The 25,025-nt window shown below is 33.0% G+C and overlaps 7 protein-coding genes across 9 annotated transcripts; all 7 read left to right on the forward strand.

The window, feature by feature from the left end:
• Window positions 1-3,326: 3,326 nt before the first annotated feature.
• On the forward strand, window positions 3,327-6,256 carry LOC123319368. 2 transcript variants are annotated; one of them, XM_044906286.1, is made up of 3 exons: window positions 3,327-3,471; window positions 3,863-4,178; window positions 5,937-6,256. In XM_044906286.1, exons 1-3 carry the CDS (start codon window positions 3,418-3,420, stop codon window positions 5,972-5,974), a joined length of 408 nt encoding a protein of 135 aa, XP_044762221.1. In that variant the 5' UTR covers window positions 3,327-3,417; the 3' UTR covers window positions 5,975-6,256. The 2 variants fall into 2 exon arrangements, with proteins under 2 accessions (XP_044762221.1, XP_044762220.1); XM_044906285.1 differs by lacking the exon at window positions 5,937-6,256 and adding an exon at window positions 4,399-4,530.
• A 514-nt stretch (window positions 6,257-6,770) lies between these two features.
• Window positions 6,771-8,308, forward strand: LOC123319369. Its single transcript, XM_044906287.1, has 3 exons — window positions 6,771-6,872; window positions 7,471-7,788; window positions 8,203-8,308. The coding sequence occupies exons 1-3, from the start codon at window positions 6,819-6,821 to the stop codon at window positions 8,218-8,220; spliced, it is 390 nt and encodes a 129-aa protein (XP_044762222.1). The 5' UTR covers window positions 6,771-6,818; the 3' UTR covers window positions 8,221-8,308.
• Window positions 8,309-9,223: 915 nt separating this feature from the next.
• LOC123318399 lies at window positions 9,224-10,033 on the forward strand (the record flags this gene model as incomplete). The annotated part of the gene is made up of 1 exon (XM_044905010.1): window positions 9,224-10,033. A coding segment is annotated over one exon (357 nt), but the record flags the coding sequence as incomplete, so codon positions are not given.
• An 842-nt stretch (window positions 10,034-10,875) lies between these two features.
• LOC123318953 lies at window positions 10,876-12,655 on the forward strand. Of its 2 annotated transcripts, none has more exons than XM_044905734.1 (2): window positions 10,876-11,032; window positions 11,577-12,655. In XM_044905734.1, exons 1-2 carry the CDS (start codon window positions 10,979-10,981, stop codon window positions 11,898-11,900), a joined length of 378 nt encoding a protein of 125 aa, XP_044761669.1. In that variant the 5' UTR covers window positions 10,876-10,978; the 3' UTR covers window positions 11,901-12,655. The 2 variants fall into 2 exon arrangements, with proteins under 2 accessions (XP_044761669.1, XP_044761670.1); XM_044905735.1 differs by having other exon boundaries at window positions 10,879-11,029.
• Window positions 12,527-19,062, forward strand: LOC123318400. Its single transcript, XM_044905011.1, has 5 exons — window positions 12,527-12,580; window positions 13,036-13,353; window positions 13,722-14,039; window positions 17,703-18,017; window positions 18,909-19,062. The coding sequence occupies exons 1-5, from the start codon at window positions 12,527-12,529 to the stop codon at window positions 18,930-18,932; spliced, it is 1,029 nt and encodes a 342-aa protein (XP_044760946.1). The 3' UTR covers window positions 18,933-19,062.
• Window positions 19,063-19,416: 354 nt separating this feature from the next.
• On the forward strand, window positions 19,417-20,501 carry LOC123318952. Its single transcript, XM_044905733.1, has 3 exons — window positions 19,417-19,594; window positions 19,720-20,034; window positions 20,354-20,501. The coding sequence occupies exons 1-3, from the start codon at window positions 19,541-19,543 to the stop codon at window positions 20,372-20,374; spliced, it is 390 nt and encodes a 129-aa protein (XP_044761668.1). The 5' UTR covers window positions 19,417-19,540; the 3' UTR covers window positions 20,375-20,501.
• Window positions 20,502-22,348: 1,847 nt separating this feature from the next.
• Window positions 22,349-23,845, forward strand: LOC123318915. Its single transcript, XM_044905696.1, has 3 exons — window positions 22,349-22,505; window positions 22,812-23,126; window positions 23,695-23,845. The coding sequence occupies exons 1-3, from the start codon at window positions 22,461-22,463 to the stop codon at window positions 23,701-23,703; spliced, it is 369 nt and encodes a 122-aa protein (XP_044761631.1). The 5' UTR covers window positions 22,349-22,460; the 3' UTR covers window positions 23,704-23,845.
• Window positions 23,846-25,025: the final 1,180 nt, after the last annotated feature.

The following is a 25,025-nucleotide window of genomic DNA, read 5'->3' on the forward strand; positions in this document are numbered from 1 at the left end:
AAGTCGTTTAGATTCAGATGAAACATTATATGAATTCTCTTACATTGAATATGTTCGCTACCGTCTGACGTATTGTGGATTTTAGAATATCAGGGTATAACTATTTGAATGAGCGGACATGAATTCTAAATAGCAGTTCCTGAAACCCTGCCTCTTTTTTCAATCACTTTCGGCATTTTCGTAATGAAAATTGATATTAGTTGTGGCAACAGCGTAATGACATTAACGACATTTCATGAGTGCCAACCTTACTCCGTTCTAGTTACAAAAACTTGAGAAAATTATTTCATGGCCAACCGACTGCTAAAATAAATGTGAATGTTCTGTATGGAATGTAGACTACCTTGGAAAAATTAATAGTGAAGACCACACGACGTCATTGAATACATTGACGGCAGAACTCAAGAAAACCGGCCCTAAATAAAAGCTAAAGTTCAGTTTAACCCGTACAATGGCCTGTATCACAACTCATAAAACAGTGGTTAAATAAGACTACTCACGATTCGAATTGCTCCCTGACCTATCGTACTTTCTCCAGAGACTACTGGATTTTTGCTGACGTTGAAAAGATACTCCGGTGAAAGAAATTCGCTTCAAATGAACAAGTGAACTGAGCTCTATTTTAACGACAGGATGTTGTAGACGACATCCCCGTCAAAACAACCCAAACTGTAAAACTCAGCTGTAAAAAGTCCCACTTGTATGAAGTCGAGCTTCAGACACCCAGAACTGTTCGATACGACCGCTATACAAAGAGCATTCAGACTTTGAACTCTTTTTGTATTTTTCGCCAAAAACTAGGTGAAATGAGAAATCAACATTGTTAACTGAGGTGATGGATAAATTAGTAACTGGAAAACGAAGTTTTTTGTCATTTCTAGATGCACAACCCCTCAATTGATTTCAATACTGGTTGATAGACTGAAGTTTGTGTATTCTCTACGTGCTAATTTCGTCTACACCAGTCTCATTATTAAAGTTTTCCACCCTAGACAGCTCACTAATTAGGGGAAGCTGTAGGCTATTACGACCTCGAATAATACTGAAGGCAAGCTTATAAAGAATTTTATGCTTTTCAAACCGCGGGGCAGAGTTAGTAATGATTTAATATTTCCGACGTTGAAATTCGTATTCTCTGATGCAAAATGAAAATAACATACAGGTTGGACATAAATATAGCTCTATATAGATATTGGGTGAGTATTTGACTCGTACAAACATTTCAACAGTAGATTTTTGAGGTCAAGAGAAACACTTTTTTGTCATATCATGTTTTCCGATTCAAACATGACAAAAAGATATAGCCATTTTAAGTTTTCATAATGAGCTATGCAAACCCTGGAGGAACAAGATTACCTTCAGAATAACTAGCTGAATCTATGACACTACACATCTGTGGATCATTTAAACAGAGTTGCATTCAGCTAAAGTGAGATCATAATGAGAAAGCTGGATATCTTATAGAGGAAAAAAATTCATCAAATAAATAAAAAACTATATTCCGAAATTGATTTCAATCGATAAAACTGTTTGTGAGAACTAAAAATAACATTTTTTTCATGGCTTTCGACAGCCTGTATCTTTCAAACCGAGCCGACTTGGAAAAAATGGTAAATGAAACAAGTTTTTTATTTGACGTCAAGAATCTTCTGTTAAAATATTTGTACGAGTCAAAGACTCACCCTGTATATCTATCAACAGTTATAAGCAAAAAAAAGAAGTGCTAGCATACTGGTCGCATGCATATTTTTTGGCAGTAAATTCGTCCTACAATGTTATATTGAATAAATTGTCGGAATAGGACCATAGGTCAACATTTCGTTTCATTATGCATAAAGTTCATCAGGGTCTTCGATAGTAACAATAATCATTTCCAATAAATTGTTATCTGCAAATACAAAAATGAGTCCATGTGTTTGTCTATCAAGGTGAAGGATCGTTACATACTATCAAAAGAAACAAATCGGACTGAAAAATACGATTTCAACAAAACGAACGTAAATAAAAGAGCAAAAACTGTCCTGGGCAGTGATATGCCATCTACTTTCCGTATCTCATTCAGTTTCCCAGATCTCTTCATAATTCAATTAGACATCCTGTACCACCACACGATTGATAACTAATGAATAGATTACCATGTTCACCAGCGAACAAGAAGGAGACTCTATTCATCAACACATGCTGCCATTCAAGGAAACTAATTAATCTCACTCTCAAAATCTGCAAACGCACGCTGTACCTATGTATAGCCCCCAATTCGCGCGTCTAAATATCCTGACTACCGTGAAGATGCACCGTTTGGCAAGTTGCAACTCTCTAGTGCCATTATGTGCACAATCGGTCTTGTCAGCAAGAAATTAACAAAGAAGCCTCTCGTCACAACTTCGGGCTTATTAAAAGTTCAAGGTTCGCGTTACCGAAGAGGATTTAAGATTCTACAGATAATTTCGAATGGGGAATGCTGAATACCGGGATTTCTGATATCTTTCACGCTTTCCACGCCGTCGGGAGTGAGGTCAGAAGGGTCGTTGAGGTTGATAATGCCCGCATATACAGTAGGCGCTGGGATTTGAGCAGGGTTGGATTTGAGATTTTCTCATTCTGTAGGTTTGAAGATTTACGATATGAGAATAAAATGGCATGATAATACGGTAACAATAATATCACATCGACCATTAACAATTCTACAAATAGGTTCGATACTGTCTCTCAATTATCTTCAATTTAACCTCAATTCAGTAGATACTATAGGTACTAGTGATTGGCAGTGTGCAAGAGCCTCCACTCTGACAACACCGCTAGAATACAGCATAATGGCTCTACAACCGACCATTTCTTCACCAACTCTGGAAAAAACAAGGCTGCGTGTTAGCGCCTTTACTGTTCAATATTTTCGCCATAGCTGTCTAGATAATTGCTGACATGAGTTAGCCTGTAAGAGGTGTTGAAATAAGATTCAGATTTGATGGAGGACTATTTAACCTGAAGAGCCTCAGAGCAAAAACCAGTACAGATTTTATCACGGAACTTCAATATGCAGACGACTGCGCACTTACGGCTAGCAGTTCAGAGGATCTACAGATAATGTGTGTATGCTACATCTATGATGTTTATTAATGAATATCTCCTACGGATCGTAATCATTGTTTTTATTGATGCAGATACTTTTTAATAAATTTTTCGAATATCTTCTTTGAACTGATAACAATGATGTTTTTCAGTTAGTATGTTATTTATTTCTTCATAAATAGGTACTTTAGTTTTGAATATTAACGGAAAGATAAGAAATGAAAGAATGGAATTTGAAGAAAGACCTTGGTGTATGATCAATTTTTATATCCTAAAATGTTATATATCTCTTGAAGAAATATTTCAACAATCAATCGTCAGTTGTTCAATTCAAGTTCAAGCGTCGCCATGCTTTCTACAAAATCTTTATGTTTTTTGGTTGTTTTAGTAGCCAATGTCGCTGTGAGTATGGGTTTTGTATTATATTATTTTCTTCGTAAAGTAAACGAATAATTATTATTATTATGTAATAGAAATTACATTTTTAGGTACATTATTTTTCATTTTTGATTCAAGTTTCTCTGGTTGAATTCAGTTTACTTATCAATACTATCTAGTTGACTCAGAATTACAGGTTTGCTGGAATTCTTCAAGATCTTCACTTGCTTTTTATTGTGAAAATTTTTATTATTGCTGATGAAGTTCTCCAAGAAAAATTCACTTCACAGATCGAGAGAAAGGTTGCCAAATAAAATAATACCCATTTTATTGGAATTGAGGATGGAAGGATGAAAAAAATAATGTTTTGTTGAATTTATGTATATATAAAGGAAAATCTTTGAACCGTTCACAGGCTTCAGAGAAAGGTGAATGTGCGAAACAATTCAACGTAGACAAACCAGACTTTGAGGAATTAAAAAAGAATCCAACTGAGCCTGCGGAAAAAATGCTGTGCTTTCTCAAATGTGAATATGAGGATTCAGGAGTACTCAATGCGGACAAAACTGTTGATGCAGACAAACTGATCGCTCACGTTGCAAAGTTGAAAAATCTGGAAGAAACTACCAAGAAAAATATTAAGAAATGCGTTCAAGAAATGACAGTTCCTGTTAACAGCTGTTCAGATATCAAACCTTATTATCTCTGCGTCCACAATGAAGGTGCTACAGGTAAGGACACAAAAAAGTATCATCAGTTACTTTTCGTAACAAGTTACGAAAAGTGAAACGTTTCAAAACGTCAATGAGTTTTACAAAGTGTCACCTTATATGTCAAAATAAAAAAAAATTCTTTCAAAACTGAGAGACCTGTTAGAATTTTGCTCAACATGGTCCAATTCAATATCCAGATATTGTATTCATCATCTCTTGAATATGATTTTATTTCCAGCCATCTGCATTTTGGCGAAAACCATCATTACTACAATCGCCAATCTTCTTTGGAAAAGATTTTGTTAATGAAGTACCTATGTATTGTGATTGGTCAATTATACAAGTTTTTATGAATAAACCTTCGAAGGAGTACTGTGTTTCACATAATATGTATGTTCCACTCCTGTGGAATGTATTGAGAAAATATATGTTACATAAATGCATCTAGATATGTGATAACTTCAATGAAATAGAAGAAAGGTTGAAATAGTGTTCTAAATGTGTACTCATATCCAAACTTCTGCATTATTCAGTATTTCGTCTATCCAAGTACCTACTAGCGCTGCTTGGCTTGATAGGGACCATTAGGTTTATTTTGCAGCTTTGTGATAAAAACTGGTCACTCCCATACCAGGTGAAACGATTAAGAAACTCAAAAAACTCATCAATCAAATTTTACGTAATGGGGTATTTTCCTAAATTTCAAAATATATATCAACGAAATCCTCATATCTCAAATATATGGAAAAGTATTTTTTTTCTATTTTAACAGTTGTATTTTGCCTGTTTTTAATTACGGAAATTCACATCGCGGAGGCATTCTCCCAGAAACATTCTACGTCACTTTTACAATCCGGCATCGTTGGAACACTCATCAATGTTTCTCATCAAATTTTCTGATCTGCATATATTATTGCGTCTATGGTTGTGTATTGCCATCAATGACTCTCATCAATGTTTTCTGATCTCCATAGACTTGATAATATATTATTGAGTCTATGGTTGTTTATTGTCAGTTAATATTCGATCTTCCTTGGGCTGTTATTGTTGATGAAAGAAGGCATTGCTGATATATTTTATAGGTTCCTAAAGTCATCAATATGAGAAAGTTTACAGGTGGTAAATTTTCACTGCTTGCTTTTGAAAAATTCGACTTCATTTCCACAAGTTATAACAATCTGACAAGAACGTTTAAAACAATGTCAGATACTGTCATCGGTTTCAGGAAGATATAATTCTGTATCTTGGAACATAAATACATAAATGCATTTATGTTCCAAGTTCTATATAATATCCTCTTGATCAGTTCCGATGTTGTCGAATTCACAAAAATTACTAGACTCAAGTAAAGGCATTCTACGTCACAAGCTCTCACAAATTTTTTTTCAAAGGCTATATTTTTTTTCCTACTGAATTTTGAGTGGAACCTTTTATGTGGTGACTAACCAATGGAAAATGGTTTCCAAAAATAATTTTTAATTCTTTTTTTGAGTTTTAGGAAAATACCCCATTTATATACACATTCATGAATTCCAGAAGAATGAACCTTTATAGGGATGTATCGTAATCGTTGTTTTGCTAATTTGTATCGGAATCAATTCGAAAGTGTTTTCGTGATGGAATTTTCAAAATTTTATTTTACAAAATAGATTATCCTGAAATTCTTCAGGCAGTTGAGTTTCATATTCCTGTTAGCCATCATAAGAATCATGTACCTACTGGTAAGTCATGAAGGTAATATATGCGAATATAAATAATGTTCAGTGTATTTAACAGGGTCATCGTTTCCCATTTCTATGATGGTTCTCAGCTAATGCCGTAGGATGATTTGAAGAACTTTGAAATTGGCAATGACTCGTCATTCAACAACTACACGAATTCCTAGAAGTGCTGATTAATTGTTGATACAACCTGAGTTCAAGGACTGGACACTTTTCACATCTAATATATAAACTAGATGAATTATCATCAAATCAGACAGAACAGTCTTTTGTACATCATTTTCCTTGCCACTTGCCACTAGTTGAAGATTTTCAACAGAAAGAAAGAGAATGTACTCAAATAACTTGTGTTGAATAAAGAACAAATATTTTAGTGGTTTTGTTAGAAATATATAGGTAACCTAGTGGCTAAATAATCATCCTAGTGTTATAATGTAAATTCATTGTCCATTTAAATTAAACATTTTTATCAAGTATCACAACATAGGTATATAGCCCATAATAAATTTCATGAAAAATATCAGGCAAAAATTAAATATTCCATAGATTGACTTGAAATTGTATGAATTTAAGGCAATTAATAATTCTTCATTGATTTTTTGGGTGTATGTCTGCATTATCTATGATGTTTATCAATTAATGTCTATCTTCCCGGAGTAACATGAGAGTTATCATTGTTGTTTTAATGCCTATATTTATTGATGAATTTTTCCAATATTTTCCATAAGAACTGATAATAATGTTACTATGTGATTAGTCTGCATAAATCATCTAGTTTTTAATATTAAAAGAAAGATAAGAAAGAGACAAATCATGGAATTTAACGAATGACTTTGGAATCTGATCAATTGATATAGGTATCCCAATTTATTATATATCTCAAGAAGAAAAGTTGAAATTATCAATCGTCAGTTCAAGTTCAATCGTCGGCGTCGTCATGATTTCTACAAAATCTTTATGTTTTTTGGTTGTTTTAGTAGCCTGTGTCGCTGTAAGTAGTGTCTTTTCTCTTCGTGTTAATCTATTTGTTCCTCTAGTAACTTGGGAAAGATTATCCTCGAAATAATCATTATTGGTGATACGTTTTTTCGTTCGCTCTCTAACAATTGTTCGCTTCAATGAAATTTTTTTAATATTCCCCATTGTATTCCTTTTTTATAAATATATTTTCGATATCAAAATTTTAACATAATCATGTAATATTCATGTGTTGATTAGATCGCTTTGATGTGGCAAAATGATTCAAGTATTCTTGTGAATATTTCACTGAAAAAAAATCCTGTATCCTAATCATTACAGGTTTGCTTGAATTCCTCAAGATATTCAATTGCGTGTCAGTGTAAAAGTTTCTACAATTTTAAAACCTTCTATAATTGCTGATGAAGTACTCAGAGAAAATTTCATTTCGAAGATGCGAGGAAAGATTGCCAACGAATCTCAATCTTGTATTAGTGGACTTAAACTTTTCCATAAAATACTTCATCTTATTGAACTTGAGAGGAGAAGGATGAAAATGTTTCAATGTTGTCGAATTTATGTATAAGGAAGAGAATCTCTTTATTCGAAAACAATATTTTTATCGTTTACAGGCTGCAGAGAAAGGTAAATGTGCGAAGGAACTCAACGTAGACAAACCAGACTGGGACGAATTTAGGAAAAATCCAACCGAACCAGCGGAGAAATTGTTGTGCTTCTTCAAATGTGAATACGAAGGTTCAGGAGTGTTTAATGCTGACAAAACTGTAAATGTAGACAAACTGATCGCCCATATTGAAAAGTGGAAGGTTCTACAGGAAACTACCAAGAAGGAAATCAAGGAATGCGTTCAGAAACTGACAGTTCCTGTTAACAGCTGTTCAGATGTCAAACCTTACCATCTCTGCGTCCACCATGCAGTTAAGAAAGAGGTAAAGCTACAACAGGGGATTTAAATCAAGGCAGATCTTATTTTTAGATTAGTCTGGGCAATAATATCTCCTAACACCCTCTTTGGATCTAAAAATGAACTGTGCAATATCATCCTGATATTATCATTACTGAATTTTTTGCTCTCACTCATCCTGGTTTTTTGATGTAATGAATTATTTGAAGAAATATTCTTGTTTCGCAAATTTGAAGACAACACTCAATACCTACAATGAACAGAATTGAACGGATAATGTTCGAATAGACAAAAAACTCAGCGTTCTGCGATGAAATGGCAAAATCAAAATTCGTTTCATTCAATACTGAGAAACCTGTCTTATCAGAATTATGAGAAACATGATCAAATAAGATATCCAGATATTGTTTTCAAATCCTGAATATGATTTTATTTTCAGGTGAGTGCAACTGCTTGAAAAACATCTATACCCGATTCTTCAATCCTCTTTGGATATGTATCTGAATAATACTTGTGTGATAATTTCAATAAAATAATGTTCTAAATGTGGTGTACTATCTCAAACCTTCTGTACTATTCAGTATTCGACTTCCTCAGTCCAAATGGAGAGTTAACGTTGTTTATTTTAATTCCTATATTTATTGATAGATTTTTTCAACTTTCCCTAAGAACTGATAACAATGACGTTTTGCTGTTACTATATGATAGTATGCACAAATCTTCCAAATTCGAATATTAAAGGAAAGATAAGAAAGGAAAAATCATGAGATTTAACGAATGACTTTGGAATCTGATCAGTTGATATATCATAAACTGTTATATATCTCTCCAAGAAATGTTGAAATAATCAATCGTCAGTTATTCATCTGATATTCCAGTTCAATCTTCGTCATGCTTTCAACAAAATCTTTATGTTTTCTTGTTGCTTTAATAGCCTTTGTCGTGGTAAGTAGTGTCTTTTATTCTTCTCGAACTAATCCATTTTTCAACCCTATAGGAAATTTAGAATGATTATTCTCATAATAGTGAGATGATAATCATTATTATTGGTGATATGATTTCTTATTCGATTTTTAACAAATTTTCGCTTCAATGAAAGCCTTTTTGTTATTCTCATTATATTTTCTCCTCAAAAAGAATATATTTTCGAGAAAAATCTCAGAATTTCAACAATATTCCTGTGTTACATAACTAGGTTGTATTTTTTCGACGTGACCAGAAGATTCAAGTATCTTTGTTTATATTGTAAATATTTCTACAGTTTCTAACGTTTTTTCTATTGCTAATGAAGCTCTCGGAAAGAATGTCACTTCAAATATCAAGAGAGATATCAGAAAACATCCAAACCTTAAATTAGTGATCAAAAACTATTCGATAGAATTTATTTTCCATTAATCTTCATTTTATTGAAATTTAGAGAAGAATAAAAATATTTAAATGTTGTATTATATTTATATATATATGGAAGAAAACAGTATTTTTATCGTTCACAGGCGGCAGATGAAGGGAAATGTGAGAAAGAACTCAACGTAAGTAAACAAGACTGGGACGAATTAAATAAAAATCCAGCCGAGCCTGCTGAAAAATTGTTGTGCTTCTTCAAATGTGAATACGAACGTGTAGGAGTACTTAATGCTGACAAAACTGTTGATGCAGAAAAATTTGTCGAAAAAGTAGGAAAGTATAGAGATCTTGGAGAAACCGAAAAGAACGAAATCAAGAAATGCGTTCAGAAACTGACAGTTTCTGTTAACAACTGTCCAGATACCAAACCTTACCATCTTTGCGTCCACCAAGTACTTAAGAATGAGGTATAGCTACAAAAGTGGATTCAAATCAAGGGAGGATCTTCAAATTTGTCTATGTTTGGGTTATTATCAGATTCTTAATTCTGGAGGGTATATCTCCCTTATACTCCTCTTTGGATCCGCCCTTGGTCTAAAAATGGTAATCTGTGCTATATCAACCTGATATTGACATTCTTCTTTTTTTCTTACTTTTCCAAATTTTTTGTTTTGATTATTATAGAAGGAAATATTCTTGTTTAGTGAAGTCGAAGACAACATCCAGTTTCGAATAGACAAAAACTCAGTATTCTGCAATGAAAGAGCAACATTAAAATTTGTTTCATTAAATACTGAGAAACCTGTAATAATGCAGATGAGTGCAACTGCTTGAAGAACATCTAGATATACTCAATTCTTCAATCATCTTTGGAAATGAACCTAAATAATACTTTTGTGATAATTTTAATAAAATAGCGTTCTAAATCTTGTGTTTTATATCGAACCTTCTGCACTCTTCAGTATTTAACTTCCTTTAGTGACCATTATGTATATTTTGCAGCTTTGAGATGAAAACTGGTCACTTTATACGATAGACAAACTTCCAATGCCCGACAGTTAGAATTAACAAGGCTATAAATGTACAGACCTACGAATTTCACAATAACTACCTCATAGTTTGAAAAGTGTCGTAGTCATGGTTCTGCTAATTTAAAGTGTTTTGGTTATGTCATATAAAAATAGATGAATAGACTCTCTTTGTGAAGGATTCATGTTCTAGGATAATCAAATCAGTCAAAAGTAGAAAAAAGTTAATATATTAAGAAACAAGAGTAATACCAAATCCACATAGGTATATTCAAAACAAATGAGCCAAACAGGTGGTTAACCTTCTATGAAAAGACTCTAAGGACAGTAAGTATACAGATTCTTCATGAATCTTTCCTCTATTGCCAAATTTATTCGTTAACTTGCTGGCATAGCTCTCTGGAACAAGCTGGAAAGAATATGAGTGAAAGATTTTTAACATCAGGCAAAATTAGATTAAGGCAATATTGAGTTCTTTATTATTTTTTTTCGGTTCTGTGTATGCATGACTTATGATGTTTATCAATTATTACCCATCTCCTTCGGAGCAAATAGAAAGTTATCATTGTTTATTTCAATCCTTTTATATTTATTTATACATTTTTCCAATTTTCTCTAAGAACTGATAACAATGACGTTTTTCTGTTACTATATAATAATATGCACAAATCTTCCAGTTTAGAATATTAATGTAAAGATAAGAAAAGAAAAAATCATGAAATTTAACGAATGACTTTGGAACCTGATCAATTGATACATCTCAAACTGTTATATATCTCTCGGAGAAATGTTGAAAGAATCAATAGTCAGTTATCCATCTGATATTCCAGTTCAATCGTCGCCATGCATTCAACGAGATCTTTGTGTTTGTTTGTTGTTTTGATAGCGTATGTCGCTGTAAGTAGTGAATTTTTTCTTCTTGAAGTTATCCTTTTTCAACTCTATAGGAGATTTGGATATCCTCACAATATTGAGATTACAATCATTCTTGGTGATACGTTTTCTCATTCGCTGTTCAACAGTTTTTCGTTTCAATGAGAGTGTTTTTGTTGTTTTCATTATATTTTCTTATCAAAAAGAATATATTTTCAAGAAAAATATCTAAATTTTAACATAATCATGTAATATTCATGTGTTACATAATTAGATTTTATTTCTTTTGACGTGGCTAAAAGATTCAAGTATCTATGTTTATATTGTGAAGGTTTCTATAATTTTTAAAATTTTTACTCTTGCTGATGAAGTTCTTGGAAATAATGTCACTTCAAAGATCAAGAGAGAGATAACCGAATACATCCAAATCTTAAATTAGTGGTCAAAATCTTTTCGATAGAATCTATTTTCTATTAATCTTCATTTTATTAAAATTTAGAGAAGGATAAAAATACTTAAATGTTGTATTTATATATATGGAAGAAAACAGTATTTTTATCGTTCACAGGCTGCTGAGAAAGGTAAATGTGCGAAAGAACACAACATTGACCAACCAGACTTTGAGGAATTGAAAAAAAATCCAATCGATCCTCCTGAAAAAATGCTGTGCTTCTTCAAATGTGAATACGAGCGAGTAGGGGCACTCAATGCTGACAAAACTGTTGATGCAGACAAACTTGTAGAAGAACTAGTAAAGTGGAGACGTCTTCGGGAAACCGCGAAGAACGAAATCAAGGAATGCGTTCAGAAACTGACAGTTCCTGTTAACAGCTGTCCAGATGTCAAACCTTACCATCTCTGCGTCCACAATGTACTCAAGAATGAGGTTTAGTTACAAATGGGGATTCAAATCAAGGGCGGATCTTCAAACTTCATGTTTGGGTTATTATCTGATTTCTGTATATCTCCTTATACCCCTCTTTAGATCCTAAAAAATACTAAATTCTTCAATCATTTTAGAAATTGACCTTAATAATACTCGTGTGATAATTTTAATAAAATAGTATTCTAAATGTGTTGTATTATATTGAACCTTCTGCACTATTCCGTATTTGGCTTCCTTTATGTATATTTTGCAGATTTGAGATGAAAACTGGGCATTTCATATCGAGTGGAACTATGGACAAACTTCCAATGCTCGTCATTCACAATTAACATAATATTGAGTGATGTTCCATTTTTGGAATACATTTCAACACTTTTTTGAATATCAGAATTATGAGAGTTATCGTTGTTCATGTATTCGTGAATATTTTTCCAATATTTCTCAAGAACTGATAACAATACCTTCCTCCTGTTACATTGCAATGTGATTAGTATATTATGTAAAAACACGCCAATTTTGAATATTAACGGAAAGATAAGAAAGGGACCAATCATGGAACTTATCGGACGACTATATCTGGAAAAAATATTAAAATAAATCCTCAGTTTTTCAACAGAAGTTCAAGCGTCGCCATGCTTTCTACAAAATATATATGTTTTTTGGTTGTTTTAGTAGCCTATGTAGCTGTAAGTAGTGCTTCTCTATTTTCCTTCAGTCGTGAAATAGAACTTATAATTATGAGATTATAGTTATAAAAATTATTGGTGCCTTATTTTTCCTCACTGAAATCTCCTCAGTTCATCGGTCTCTTTGATTTATTAAAATTCTCTCCTTTGATTATTTGTTTCATGTTTCATAATGAAGGGCATTATTCATTCAATCATTATGCACTGAATTTACTTAATTGATACAAAAAACTCGCATGAAATTGAACTGCAGATAAAATTTTAGTTCAAGGATCAAAAGAAATATTGACAAATAAATCTGAATATCTAATTTGTGGTCCATAACTATTTGACAAAATTCATTCTCCAATTAATCTTTATGTTATTGAGATTGAGAGGAGAAAGATTGCTATGTTTTCTGTTATGTATAAGTGTATGGAACTTTGAACTCGAAAACAATATTTCATCGTTAACAGGCTGCAGAAAAAAGTAAATGTGCGAAGGAACACAACGTAGACAAATCAGACTTGGACGAATTGAGAAAAAATCCAATCGACCCTGCAGAAAAATTGTTGTGCTTCACCAAATGTGAATACGAAGGTGCAGGAGTATTAAATGCTGACAAAACTGTAAACGCAGACAAACTTATCGAGCGAATGGAAAAATGGAAAGTTCTGCAGATAACCACCAAGAAGGAAATCAAGGAATGCGTTGAGAAACTGACAGTTCCTGTTAGCAGCTGTTCAGATGTCAAACCTTACTATCTCTGCGTCCACCATGCAGTTAAGAAAGAGGTAAAGCTACAAGAGATAATTTAAATCAAGGGTAGATCCAAAATTTTCGTGAGTTTGGGTTATTTTTAGATTCGTCTAGGGGTAATTTTTCCTAATACCCCTCTTTGGAACCGCCCCTGGTCTAAAAACATCTTAAATTCTGTTCAATATCAACCTGATATTATAACTTCCAAATATTCTTCTCCTACTTTTCCTCCTACTTCAAAGAACACAGAAATCTGCAATGGAAAAGCAAAATTCGCATTTATTTTATTCAATCTGAGAAATCTGCTCAACTCGATCAAATGAAAATGTTTAAATGTTGTTGAATTCATGTATATATGCAAGAGAGTCTCTGTACTCGAAAACAATATTTTTATCGTTCACAGGATGACAATAAATCTAAATGTGGGAAAGAACTCAACGTAGAAGAATCAGACTGGCACGAATTAAAAAAAAATCCAACCACGCCTACGGAAAAAATGCTGTGCCTCTTCAAATGTGAATACGAGGCTTCAGAAGCTCTTAATGCTGACAAAACTGTTAATGTAGAAAAACTAATCGCTCATGTCGAAAAGTGGATGATTCTGCCGGAAACTAACAAGAACAAAATCAAGGAATGCGTTAAGAAACTGACAGTTCCTGTTAACAGCTGTTCGGATGTCAAACCCTACTATCTCTGCGTCTACAATGGAGTTAAAAAAGAGGTAAGACTATAAATGGGGATTCAAATCAAGGGCGCTTCCTCAAATTTTTCTATGTTTAGGTTATTTTCAGATTCTTCTGAGGGGTATATCTCCTTATACCCCTCTTTGGATGCGCCCTTGATCTAAAAAAAACATTTGTGCAATAAAAACCTAATATTATCTTCACTTAATTGGAAATCAATGATCAAATTTGATATCAATCGATATTCATCATCTCAATATGGTTTTTATTTGCAGACTGCTTGAAAAACATCTTTACTCAAGTCGTCAACCTTCTTCGGAAATGGACCTAAACTATAAGTGGAACAAGTACTACTGCTCCTGATGCTGCTAGGCTTGCTTAGATCATTATGTATATTTTGTAACCAAATGAAAACTGGTAATTTCAAACCAAGTGAAATGATAAACAAATTCCCAAAAACTCATCATTCAGTCATTCATAAATTTCGCCAGAACAATTCTCTATTGTGACAAGTGTAGTAATGGTAATTTTTATCAAAATCAATTTGAAAGTGTTTTAGACTCTATCTATGTAGTGGTCCACATTGTGTTTGATTCAGGGGAATCACCTAAAACAAATTAGGTACAAGTGGACGTTCTATGCGGAAATGAGAAATGATTCATCTCCAATTTTCCCAAATTATTCCTTCTGAACTGAGTGTAGATATGTGTTAATTCGGAATAACAAGTCCCTTGTTTTGATAAAAAAGTGAAGATCTTTTCCGTTATACGCCATTGTATTTGCCCGTTAAGTTTCACAAATATGGTCCTTTTCATTTCGAAGATATTCACCTGTTTCCACACTTCTAACCAAGCCTGTATATTAATTATATCAGGACGTAAATAGTAATTAATCTCATGTTTCTGGGATGAGAATCTATTTAGGTTTTTTGTGAAAACATCCTTAATTTACCTCTTGAAAAGGGTACCGACCATAGCTTTCCATATTACCTTCATGCACATCATGTATTTTGTTTTGAATCACCCTACAGCTAAATGCAGAATTAGGCGGTAATGGAGCTCAATTGGGGTTGGCAAAATTACTCAGGTTGTATACAGCGGATTTATTGATTTGAACTTATGGTCCATGATTAATTAGATAGAATTATAGTGGATGGGGTGGAACATCATTATGCCCTTATTATTCGCCATTTCATAATTTGTATAAAGTTTGATATGATGAAAGTAGAAAACTAGTGTGAAATCATTTTTATATGAAAAAATATGCACTAAAGAGTGTGATGAAGATAATAATTGCGAATGGAAAGACCTGTAGTTATTTTTGTGCAGTGTATTCTGCAGGTTCATCGTTTCCCACTGCTATGATGGTTGTCTGCTGATGCCGTAGGATGATTTGAAGAACCTTGAAATTGGCGATGGCTTGTCATACAGCGACTACACAAATTCCCAGAAATATTGATTAATTGTTGATACAACGCGGGTTCAATGACTAGACAGTTTCACCTCTAATATATATACGAGATAAAATATGATAAAATCAGACAGAATAGTCAGTTGTGAATCGTTTCTCTAGCCACCGATATGAATTCTCACAGGTATTTTGTCATATCCGCGCTTCTATTGGCTTTTGCAGCAGTGAGTATTAATTATTTCTACAATTACTTTGAATGATCATCCAAAATATAGAAAATTGAGTCTACTCCATTTTGAATAGGCCATGTAATTTCCTTGTGCCTTTGTAAATCCATCTCAAACCTCCAATGGTCATGATTTCAATCTATCGGTCTAATCAAAACTATCATTAATGGAAAATTACATAATATTATGTCAAAATTTCATTGATAACCTGACTTGGATAATGATAGTGAAAACATAAACAAACTACTTAATTGATTAATCTCTTATCAGAATATTTTTAGGAACTACATATGTTATTATTCTCATTTTCGATCAACAAAATAATTTTTCATTTTTATCTAGTATCTCCTACAATATACCTACGATCAAAATTTCAGTAGGTACTGTTATTTATATCAACGGAATCGCAACTTATCGAAAAAAATATTTAATTCTCTACTAAAAATAAGTGACTTTTCTCAAAAATTATATTCTGACTGACAATCTATATCTTTTTTTTTATGTCTCCATGCCTACCCAAAATTTCCTACACAGCAAACTAAACGAAATTATTTTTAGAAAACTTAAACTTAAACTTTAACTTAAACTCCCCAAATTGAAAATTTTGGGAATAAACATTTTAAATTTAACAAACTGAATTTTACACACACAAAAAAAATCATCAATTATTAACCTAAATCTTTTTTTTTTTTTTAACTTTTTATGATTTCTCCATTTTTTTCTCTTTTTTCTTCTTAAATAACTCTCTCCAATCCATTCCACTCCCTCTCTCACTCTTTGGATGATATTCTCCCATTTTCTGTTACTTGTGTGATTCCACTTTCTTATATATGCTCCTTCTTCATCATTGAACCATGACAATGCTCGATTTACCGATTGCTCAACATTCCTAATTAATGGCACCAGTGCAGTATATTTTCCTTTTACCTTTCCATTGAAATTCCATTCTTGATCCCCCAACTTGACTATTCCTGACGTAGAATTTTCTTTGTTCATGACTCCTTCTGATGTTTCATTTTGTTTGTCTATATTCTCTTTAATTTTATTTATATCCATATCTAATTTCTCTCTCACCTCCCTTCGAATGTTATTTTCTGTTGTTTCCAAATCTTCCTGACATTGTCTCATCATCATACCCATTTTCCTATCTATTTTCTCTTCTGTTTTATTGACTCTTTCATTGAAAATTTCATTAATTTTCATGAAACCTTCTTCCATTCTATTTTCAAATCTTTTTTCTATATCTTCCAATCTTTCTGCTGTTACTTTCATTGCTCTCGAATTTTCTTCCATTTTATTTTCAATTCTTTCCGCAAACTCTTTAAAATCTTCTTTCATCTTCATTAAAACATCCAATATGTTTGAATTATTATTTTCTTGTGCTCCAGCTGAACTCTTGTGTCTGGATTCAATATTTTGAGTATTTCTTTCACTCAAATCGCCCCACGTTGGGCGCCATTTTGTTATTTATATCAACGGAATCGCAACTTATCGAAAAAATATTTAATTCTCTACTAAAAATAAGTGACTTTTCTCAAAAATTATATTCTGACTGACAATCTATATCTTTTTTTTTATGTCTCCATGCCTACCCAAAATTTCCTACACAGCAAACTAAACGAAATTATTTTTAGAAAACTTAAACTATAACAGTACCTAGACTTAGCTCTAAAATAAGGTTGGAGGTTCAATTCAAAATTTGAGCGACAATTGGAACATAGTTTCTGAGAAACAAAATTCTTCTATGTTTAGGTTTACGATCACCACGAAATTTTGTTAAATCGACGTTCAAACTTGAATTCGACTATTATAATATTAAACCATTATGTATTCAAGACTTATAGGCACTGAAATTCCTGTTGCTCCTATTGAAGAAACGTTCAGATCGAAGAAAAATAGGCGTTCTTCAACAATTCGAAAAAATCAAACCCTACGTTTTCAAATTCCAAAATATCTTCAGACACATCAGGATCTAGCCTAAATGACAGTCAAACTAACTCTTCTCATCGAATACTCAGCCAAATTTCAACCTATTCAATCCTCATCAAGAATTTCTTTATATAGGTAGCAAAATCCGACTGTGCCACTGATTTGAATGTCACGAAAAGTGATTGGGATGAGCTTAAGAAAGACACTGCCAATCCTCCAGAGAAGATATTATGCCTCTTCAAGTGCGAATACGAACAGGCTGGTGCATTGAAGGCTGATAAGACTATAGACGCTGACAAACTTGTGCAGAAGGTCACAGCTTGGAAAAAAATGGACGATCCTATTAAAGCTGAATTAAAAGAATGCGTAAATAAAGTTGCCATTCCATTGAATACATGTGCAGATATGAAACCGTACTTTTTGTGCGTCAGAAAAGCTGAGAATGAACAGGTAGGTTCACCATGAGTAAAAGATATAAGGTTCAATGAGATTGAGATGAAGGGTTCAAGAGTGAATCTGAAAAAGAGATTATTTGGAGTTATGCTATTCTAAATCATTCTGGATTAGGATGATAGACTATTTTACATTAGAATTCAAATGTGATTGTCAAGTATTCAATATTTCCTTCCATAATATTGATGTCAAGTCACCGTAAAAGTGAAGCCAAACCTCTCCATCGTTAGCTCTCTGAACGCAAGCTTATATCAACTTATACTCAAGTATATACCTCATACTGAAACAGCTTCCCACTAAACCTAGAGTCATTGTACTTCTGAAATAGTAATCGGAAGATATTCAAAAATCTCATTCATTAAACATTCAATGATTCGAGTCGAGAAATTAAGATGGCTACGGGGACTTCAAGTTTTCACTCATCATTTTTTTTATTGGTGCAAAAAAACTAGTTCCTAATACTCATACTTCAGGTTCCGTTTGATCATATTCAGTTCGAAATGATTGAATAAAAAATTAATATCTGATAGTTGATAGTTGGATCTGCATGAGGTGCATTATTCTGTTCAATGATGTGAATGAAAATATCGTTTTTTTTTAGAGGAGAATTCATAATTATACATAAGTTATTATGTCATTATCGCTTCTCTGCTGAATGTTAAAATATTTTCAATATTGTCGAATGATTTATCATCGATATGTTCTTCGATATTGAAATTCTCCAAAAATTTATTTATGTTTCTATCAAACTCCCAAAGAATAAAGGATAGACGTAAGATTGCAGATACTCTCCTAATTGGTTTAATGAAACAATTATTTTTTGATGTCTTTCACTATTATTCACCGAATCATTGATGCCATTTATTTCATGAATGTTCTTTATTTCAGGATAACAAACCATCAAGTTCCTAAACCTAATGCTTACATCGTCAGGATTTGAAGAAGCACGGACTTTTGAAACTGGTTTAAGATATTTGAAAGTCGGGAAAGAGTATGCACTCAAATAATTTGTGATGAATAAAGAATAAATGTTTTTGTAGAAGTTCTTATTTTTGTGAGAAATAAATAGGTATACCTTCACCTAACTGAAGATGTTTTTGTGAACACATGTACTTAGTGGTTGAATAGTCATCCCAGTGTAATAATGTGATTCGTTATCCACTTGAATGGAAGTACCTACTCTTTCTTCCTCAACTACAACACTTGCCTTTGAGAATTGCAAGAGTACCATTGAAACGTCGCAAAGACTTTTTGTTTTTCGAGCAGTATATGTGGCCATGACATGACCAGACGGTTATAATGCTTGAGTCGAACGAAATGTCCAGAGATTATTTGAAGAACCTTGAACAACTTGTCATTGATCCTTCGTGAACATTTTTGAGAATATTGATTTATTGTTTATACGACAGTCGTCCAATAACAACTCACCTCATCGCTGATATAAATTCAAGAAGAGATAAATCTGTATGAAATCGAACTGAATGGTCAATTTGTTGTGAATCGTTCTCTACGCCTCTAACATGAATTCCCATAGGAATCTTGTGATATTTGCGCTTTTATTGGCTTGTGTTGGTGTAAGTATAGATTTATTTTCTCGCTGGTGTCATGAAATGCAATAAGAGGTTGAGCATATGGTCAGTAATTCGGGAAAAGTAAGCCAAAATGATGGATAAGCAATGCAAATTCCGATTTCTTATAGGCGGCAAAATCCGACTGTTCTTCTAATTTGCACGTCACAAAAAGTGATTGGGAGAACTTGGAGAAGGACTCTGCAAATCCTCCAGAGGCAATATTGTGCATGTACAAGTGCTATTACGAGCAGCAGAGAGCATTCAATGAAGACAAGACCGTCAAATTAGATAAACTTCTGAAGGGAGTCGAAGTACGGAAAACATTGGACGATGTGACAAGAGAAGAATTGAAGGAATGCGTTAAGAGGGATGGAATTCCTGTTAACGAGTGTGCCGACATAAAACCCTACTTCTTGTGCATCCTAAAAGCTCAAATCAAACAGGTAAGTTCATCATGAACGTGAAGAATGGTTTAGTATGGAGCTGCCAATAACCTCAGTTGAGATTGAAGATTGAAGGTCTTCTGATATAGTAACAAGTCCATGTATTGATGAACCACAACTCCTCAGTAAATTTTTGGTAGATATTATTTCTAGGTAGATTGATTTCCTCTTCAGTAGATTCACTTTTTGGAGTAGATTCACCAAAACGAATTAAATACAGAGTTTATTTGGGAAATATTTCAGAATTATACAAAATACAAAATAATTCAGAATAACAGTGAAGAATATACCTTTATTTTTATAATTTTGTTTCTTTCAGGTCAAGACTGAAAGTTCTTGATTCCAAATCTGATCCCATTCTCAGTGAGGCACAAGAAGGGATAGACTTAGCATCAACAAAGAGGAATACAAATATATCTGAATAATTTCAATGTGAACAAAACGAAGATTAGGTATTTTTCAGTAAATGTGTGTTTCATTTGGATATTACCTTATTTTCTACTGTTCAGAATATATAGTGGAAGTCTGAAGTTAATTATCGAAAAGAGATAGAAACTATATATCATAGAAATGTGACATAGCGATACAGCTACTCGCAAGTCATCCTAAATCTCTTAGTTCAGATTTTCATCGTCGAAATTGGGTTTTTCAAAAATTGCAAATTGCAAACTGAGATATCTCCTGTCATTCTTATCCGATTGTATTGAAATATTCGGCTTCATAATCAGCACAGGCCAGGCTAATACCAGAAAACATTGAAATGAAAATGTTTCATTTTGGTGTCAAAAATGGGCAAGAGGTTTGACCACCTTGAAATCTCATATTTTCCCCTCTCTCTGAAAGGTAGGGTGTTTTATTACTATCCTAGGATACGGAATGCATAGAAGTCGTTTTGTAGATTCCAAAAAAACCAATAGGTAGATGATTCAATGAAAATTTGCACACTAGAGAGCCTTTCAAAGTGAAAGAAGTAAATTATGTTCGCTGGGGATTACTAGATTTGCTTTGAAAAGAATTTTCAACTCTTATCGTGTTTTCAAACACCATGCTTTATTATCAATTGAATAACCCAATATTTGATGATGCTCCACAGATATTCCAAATCAAGAATTTCAATAGAAAACCCAGAGTATTATCATAACGGTGAAACAGAGTGTCTTCTATTAAGTATAATGAATTTCGTGCTCTTTTTAGTCATTGTGGGTTTACTCGAGAGTCTGGTTATTGTGAGTATCAATTCATTTATTTTTATTCGCCTTGTGTAACTCCATTCGTGAAAAATTTTGAAGCTTTCACTCTCAATCTTCGAATTAATAGATAGCATGGAATGTTGAGGTCATCACCATCAGAAATATGGAAAAAATTCTCACATTTGAAAAGATACTATAAACAAGACCGAAAGATGACTGAAACACATTTTGGAATATATACTCTACTATTTTTAGGCAGCTGAAAGATCTGGATGTGCTGTACAGCACAACGTTGGGAATAATGAAAGGATTGAACTAGAAAAGAATCCACACAATCCCTCACACAAAATATTGTGTTTCCTCAAATGCGAATACCAAAAAATTGGTGCCCTCAATATCGACAAAACAGTCGATGCGGATAAAATTATAAAACATCTCAAAGCATGGAGATCGGTGAATAACTCTATGGAAGCAGAAATTTACGAATGTGTCAAGAAAATAACGACCTTGGTTTATAGCTGTTACGATATAGAACCCTACTTCCATTGTGTTCGGAGGGCTATACAGAAAAAGGTAAGATAATAAAACATGCTATTTCTTGATAATGCCAACGAACAGAATTCATTCAGAAAAGAAGCTCTGCAGCTATCAGAACGAATGATCTTTTTCTCCCTTCAAAGTCGATATAGCTAAATGAATAAATTTTTGTTCTGTGGTGGAGCTAGGGAAAAAACAAGTAGCAGACGAAATGAGTCCCAAATTTTTTTTTATTTATTTAGCTATATCGACTGGGGTCATTTTACTTATTGGTTCGAGGTCGTAGATCACGAATATGCATTTAGTTTTATTGTAAGAAAAAAATATTCCAAGAAACATATATACACAGCCAAGAACATCAACCTGCAAAAATCGTAGGCTGGTTTGTTTTGACTAACATTATAAGCTTGATTCCCTGGCAGTAGTAATTATTTTCCATTTTATTCGCTTGTCTGTAATGAGACTCCTATAAAAATTGCTTATCTCTGAAATATAATATACTAAAAACAAATAAACGTTCATTAATTAGTTGCATCACGTGAATTCATCGATATGGATTTCGATAATGGGACAAGTAATTCTGTGTTATCGTTTTTTAATATTAAAGTTCTTCGAAAAATTGATATGGGTCGGAATAAAAAGACAAATAATAATCATCGGTAATTTCAGTCGAAATAACTCTTTCAAAGTGCAGCCATAATGTTGAAGACCTTCATTTTAATCTCTTTTGTGGCGATAGCAGTCGTAAGTGTAGATTTCAATTATTTTCACGCATAAAATATTAATTTCTTGTTGTTCAATTTCGAAAGGTTCTGACACTAGAATTCTTCAACCAATTATTTTTGGCGGGTACCTTATATTTTTTCAATGCATTTGTCTGATATATCCGATAAGATATTGATGTCAAATATACTTTCTTTCAATTTAGTTGGTGAAGACTTCAGAACAAAGAAAATAAGTTACAAAATTGTATGAGAACAATCAACTTAGAAAATCTCAGATCCCTACATAAGACGTTCTTCTTTTTCATCTAATAAACCTTTTTCACAGGCCAGAGAGAAGTCCCAATGTGAGACCAAACACAACATCGTAAAAGAGGACTGGGATAAGTTGAATGCAGATCCTAGCAAACCTTCCGAAAAGATGTTATGTCTCTTTAAGTGCATATATGAAGAACAGGGATCTACAAACAGTGATGGCACAATCAATGCCGAAAAACTGATCGAGAACGTCAACAAATGGAAACCCCTGAATGAAGACTCCAAGACCTACATAAAGGATTGTGTCAAAAACCTTGGTCCAGTAAAGACCTGTGAGGATGTTAATGCCAGTTTCCAATGTGCTCAACAAGCCATAGATAAACAGGTGAAGTTATAAAGATTATTTTAATGAAATTTGCATTACATTCTACATGAAAATTTCAAATTTTTTTCATCTAACCTTGGCTTTTGGGAAGTTTGTGAAAGAGTTCTTTTCTATTGGAGGAAATTAATGTATTTGAACTAAAAACATTGAAGAAAAGTGCTGTTTGAAAAATATGCTGAAAGAGAAACTTAAAAACACCGTTATCATTTGCTGTCCATTTGTCCTTCTAAGAACTATGAAAAATATCTTCAAAAAAATAGTTTTTCATATTTTTCGAAAGAAATAAATCAATTAACAAATTATTGAGCAATCCTGCTGCAAACAGAAGCACAAACTTTGGAAAAATATTTCGTTTTTCTCAAAGGGATAATCGATTTATTTCAACGACAATCAGAAGAAAAGCTTTTCTCACCATATTCTTGAATATTTTCGTGAAAAAATTCCTCGCTTTGTGGAATTTATTCCGTTCGTATTTCATCGAAGAGAAGTTTGCTTGTTATGAGCAACTCGAAATAGAATGATAATCTTCAGTTGAATTTGTATCAATTAAATCGAATTTTTCTTTCAGAAACAATAAGGAACAGCTTACTTGTGTAGACAGATCGCCCTAAACAATGACATGGATGAACTGATGAGGGAAATGTAACGTTTCTTTGAATTAAATGTTTCATGCACCTGAACGTCCTGAACTGAGAAATAAATATATATTTTCTTGAAAATGAGCAGTACACATTTCTAGGTATCAAACTAGTAGACCACCCATTCAATAGAAAAATTCTTGAATGCCAATTCGCTTGAGAAAGTAAAAAATGAAATGGATTAACATTGACGCCAAGAAAACAAAAAATGTTCGCCCTGCTCTATGAGTCAAATCGAAGTATATCAGTGTGATCCGTGATCGGTGCCTACGTCAAATGAACCTTAATCTATTGCAATTTGACACAAAAATTTTACTCTTCGACGAGTTGATTCAGTCCGTGTAATTTCTAAAGGTTTTTCGTGAATTTATGTCAATATCTAATATATAAACTTAGATGTAAAGACATAAAGCTTTCGACACTGGGAAATGCATATGGAAGACAACACTTTCAACCTAAATCAGGAAACAAAGCACATAAAATGAACGAAACTGGTATTGTGGAAACATATCATGTATTTTACAATATATATTTAGTAATTATGTGTGACCAAGCCATACTTAACTGAGTGGCATGGTTCGAAAAATAGTGATTACACTATTATATTATTATAGTACAAATATAACACGTTCAGATATAATGCAGAACTCAAAGTACATTCACAATCACCATATGATATAACAATATCAATACAAGAACAATAGATGGGAAACATCCCAATAAAGCCTTTTCATTGGTTGGTCGGTTGCCGATGATCGTTGTCATTTCAATAACCTAACTTTATTGTCCTGTCAGTCAGTGTCAAGTAAACTATTATATTATTATCAAAGAGTGCCAACTTTTTGTTGCTGAATTAGCATTATTATTGATAATGAAATGGGATTGTCAAATAAAAGGTACTTGACGTTATTAGAAAAACCACAGCAGTTCTGCAGCCAGTTTATGAGTTCAACAAATTATTTTAGGTTAAAATCCCGCCCTTAAATACCTAAGTGGTCATTACAGGAGCGATTAAATTTAAGGCTAGCTTCAGCCATTTAAATGTCACTTAACAGTTGGTGCAACGTAATTTAAGTTAAGGGTTCATTTTAAGGGACACTTAACACTAAGTGCGTTTGGTGCAAACGGGTCTTAGAGCTATTTTTCCATGGTGAATATGTTCAAGTTCTAAGGTCGTCTTCGAAATGACGAACACAACTCTCATATTACTATCTATTTTAAAGAGAAAGGGGTGTACCATTTGGAAATTCCCCTAGAGCTA

The sequence above is a fragment of the Coccinella septempunctata genome, chromosome 8 (genome assembly GCF_907165205.1).
Source record: "Coccinella septempunctata chromosome 8, icCocSept1.1, whole genome shotgun sequence".
Classification (NCBI taxonomy): domain Eukaryota; kingdom Metazoa; phylum Arthropoda; class Insecta; order Coleoptera; family Coccinellidae; genus Coccinella; species Coccinella septempunctata.

What these genes read in the sequence shown, in the direction of transcription:
- LOC123318400 (XM_044905011.1), top strand. Translation starts at nt 12,527, where the DNA reads ATGCTTTCTACAAAATATATATGTTTTTTGGTTGTTTTAGTAGCCTAT. An exon ending in ACAATGGAGTTAAAAAAGAG is followed by an intron (nt 14,040 to 17,702) that starts GTAAGACTATAA and finishes TTCTTTATATAG; the next exon opens with GTAGCAAAATCCGACTGTGC. An exon ending in GAAAAGCTGAGAATGAACAG is followed by an intron (nt 18,018 to 18,908) that starts GTAGGTTCACCA and finishes TCTTTATTTCAG; the next exon opens with GATAACAAACCATCAAGTTC.
- LOC123319368 (XM_044906285.1), top strand. Translation starts at nt 3,418, where the DNA reads ATGCTTTCTACAAAATCTTTATGTTTTTTGGTTGTTTTAGTAGCCAAT. An exon ending in TTTTAGTAGCCAATGTCGCT is followed by an intron (nt 3,472 to 3,862) that starts GTGAGTATGGGT and finishes AACCGTTCACAG; the next exon opens with GCTTCAGAGAAAGGTGAATG. An exon ending in CCACAATGAAGGTGCTACAG is followed by an intron (nt 4,179 to 4,398) that starts GTAAGGACACAA and finishes TTTTATTTCCAG; the next exon opens with CCATCTGCATTTTGGCGAAA.
- LOC123318915 (XM_044905696.1), top strand. Translation starts at nt 22,461, where the DNA reads ATGTTGAAGACCTTCATTTTAATCTCTTTTGTGGCGATAGCAGTC. An exon ending in CTTTTGTGGCGATAGCAGTC is followed by an intron (nt 22,506 to 22,811) that starts GTAAGTGTAGAT and finishes CCTTTTTCACAG; the next exon opens with GCCAGAGAGAAGTCCCAATG.
- LOC123319369 (XM_044906287.1), top strand. Translation starts at nt 6,819, where the DNA reads ATGATTTCTACAAAATCTTTATGTTTTTTGGTTGTTTTAGTAGCCTGT. An exon ending in TTTTAGTAGCCTGTGTCGCT is followed by an intron (nt 6,873 to 7,470) that starts GTAAGTAGTGTC and finishes TATCGTTTACAG; the next exon opens with GCTGCAGAGAAAGGTAAATG.
- LOC123318953 (XM_044905734.1), top strand. Translation starts at nt 10,979, where the DNA reads ATGCATTCAACGAGATCTTTGTGTTTGTTTGTTGTTTTGATAGCGTAT. An exon ending in TTTTGATAGCGTATGTCGCT is followed by an intron (nt 11,033 to 11,576) that starts GTAAGTAGTGAA and finishes TATCGTTCACAG; the next exon opens with GCTGCTGAGAAAGGTAAATG.
- LOC123318952 (XM_044905733.1), top strand. Translation starts at nt 19,541, where the DNA reads ATGAATTCCCATAGGAATCTTGTGATATTTGCGCTTTTATTGGCTTGT. An exon ending in TTTTATTGGCTTGTGTTGGT is followed by an intron (nt 19,595 to 19,719) that starts GTAAGTATAGAT and finishes GATTTCTTATAG; the next exon opens with GCGGCAAAATCCGACTGTTC. An exon ending in TAAAAGCTCAAATCAAACAG is followed by an intron (nt 20,035 to 20,353) that starts GTAAGTTCATCA and finishes TGTTTCTTTCAG; the next exon opens with GTCAAGACTGAAAGTTCTTG.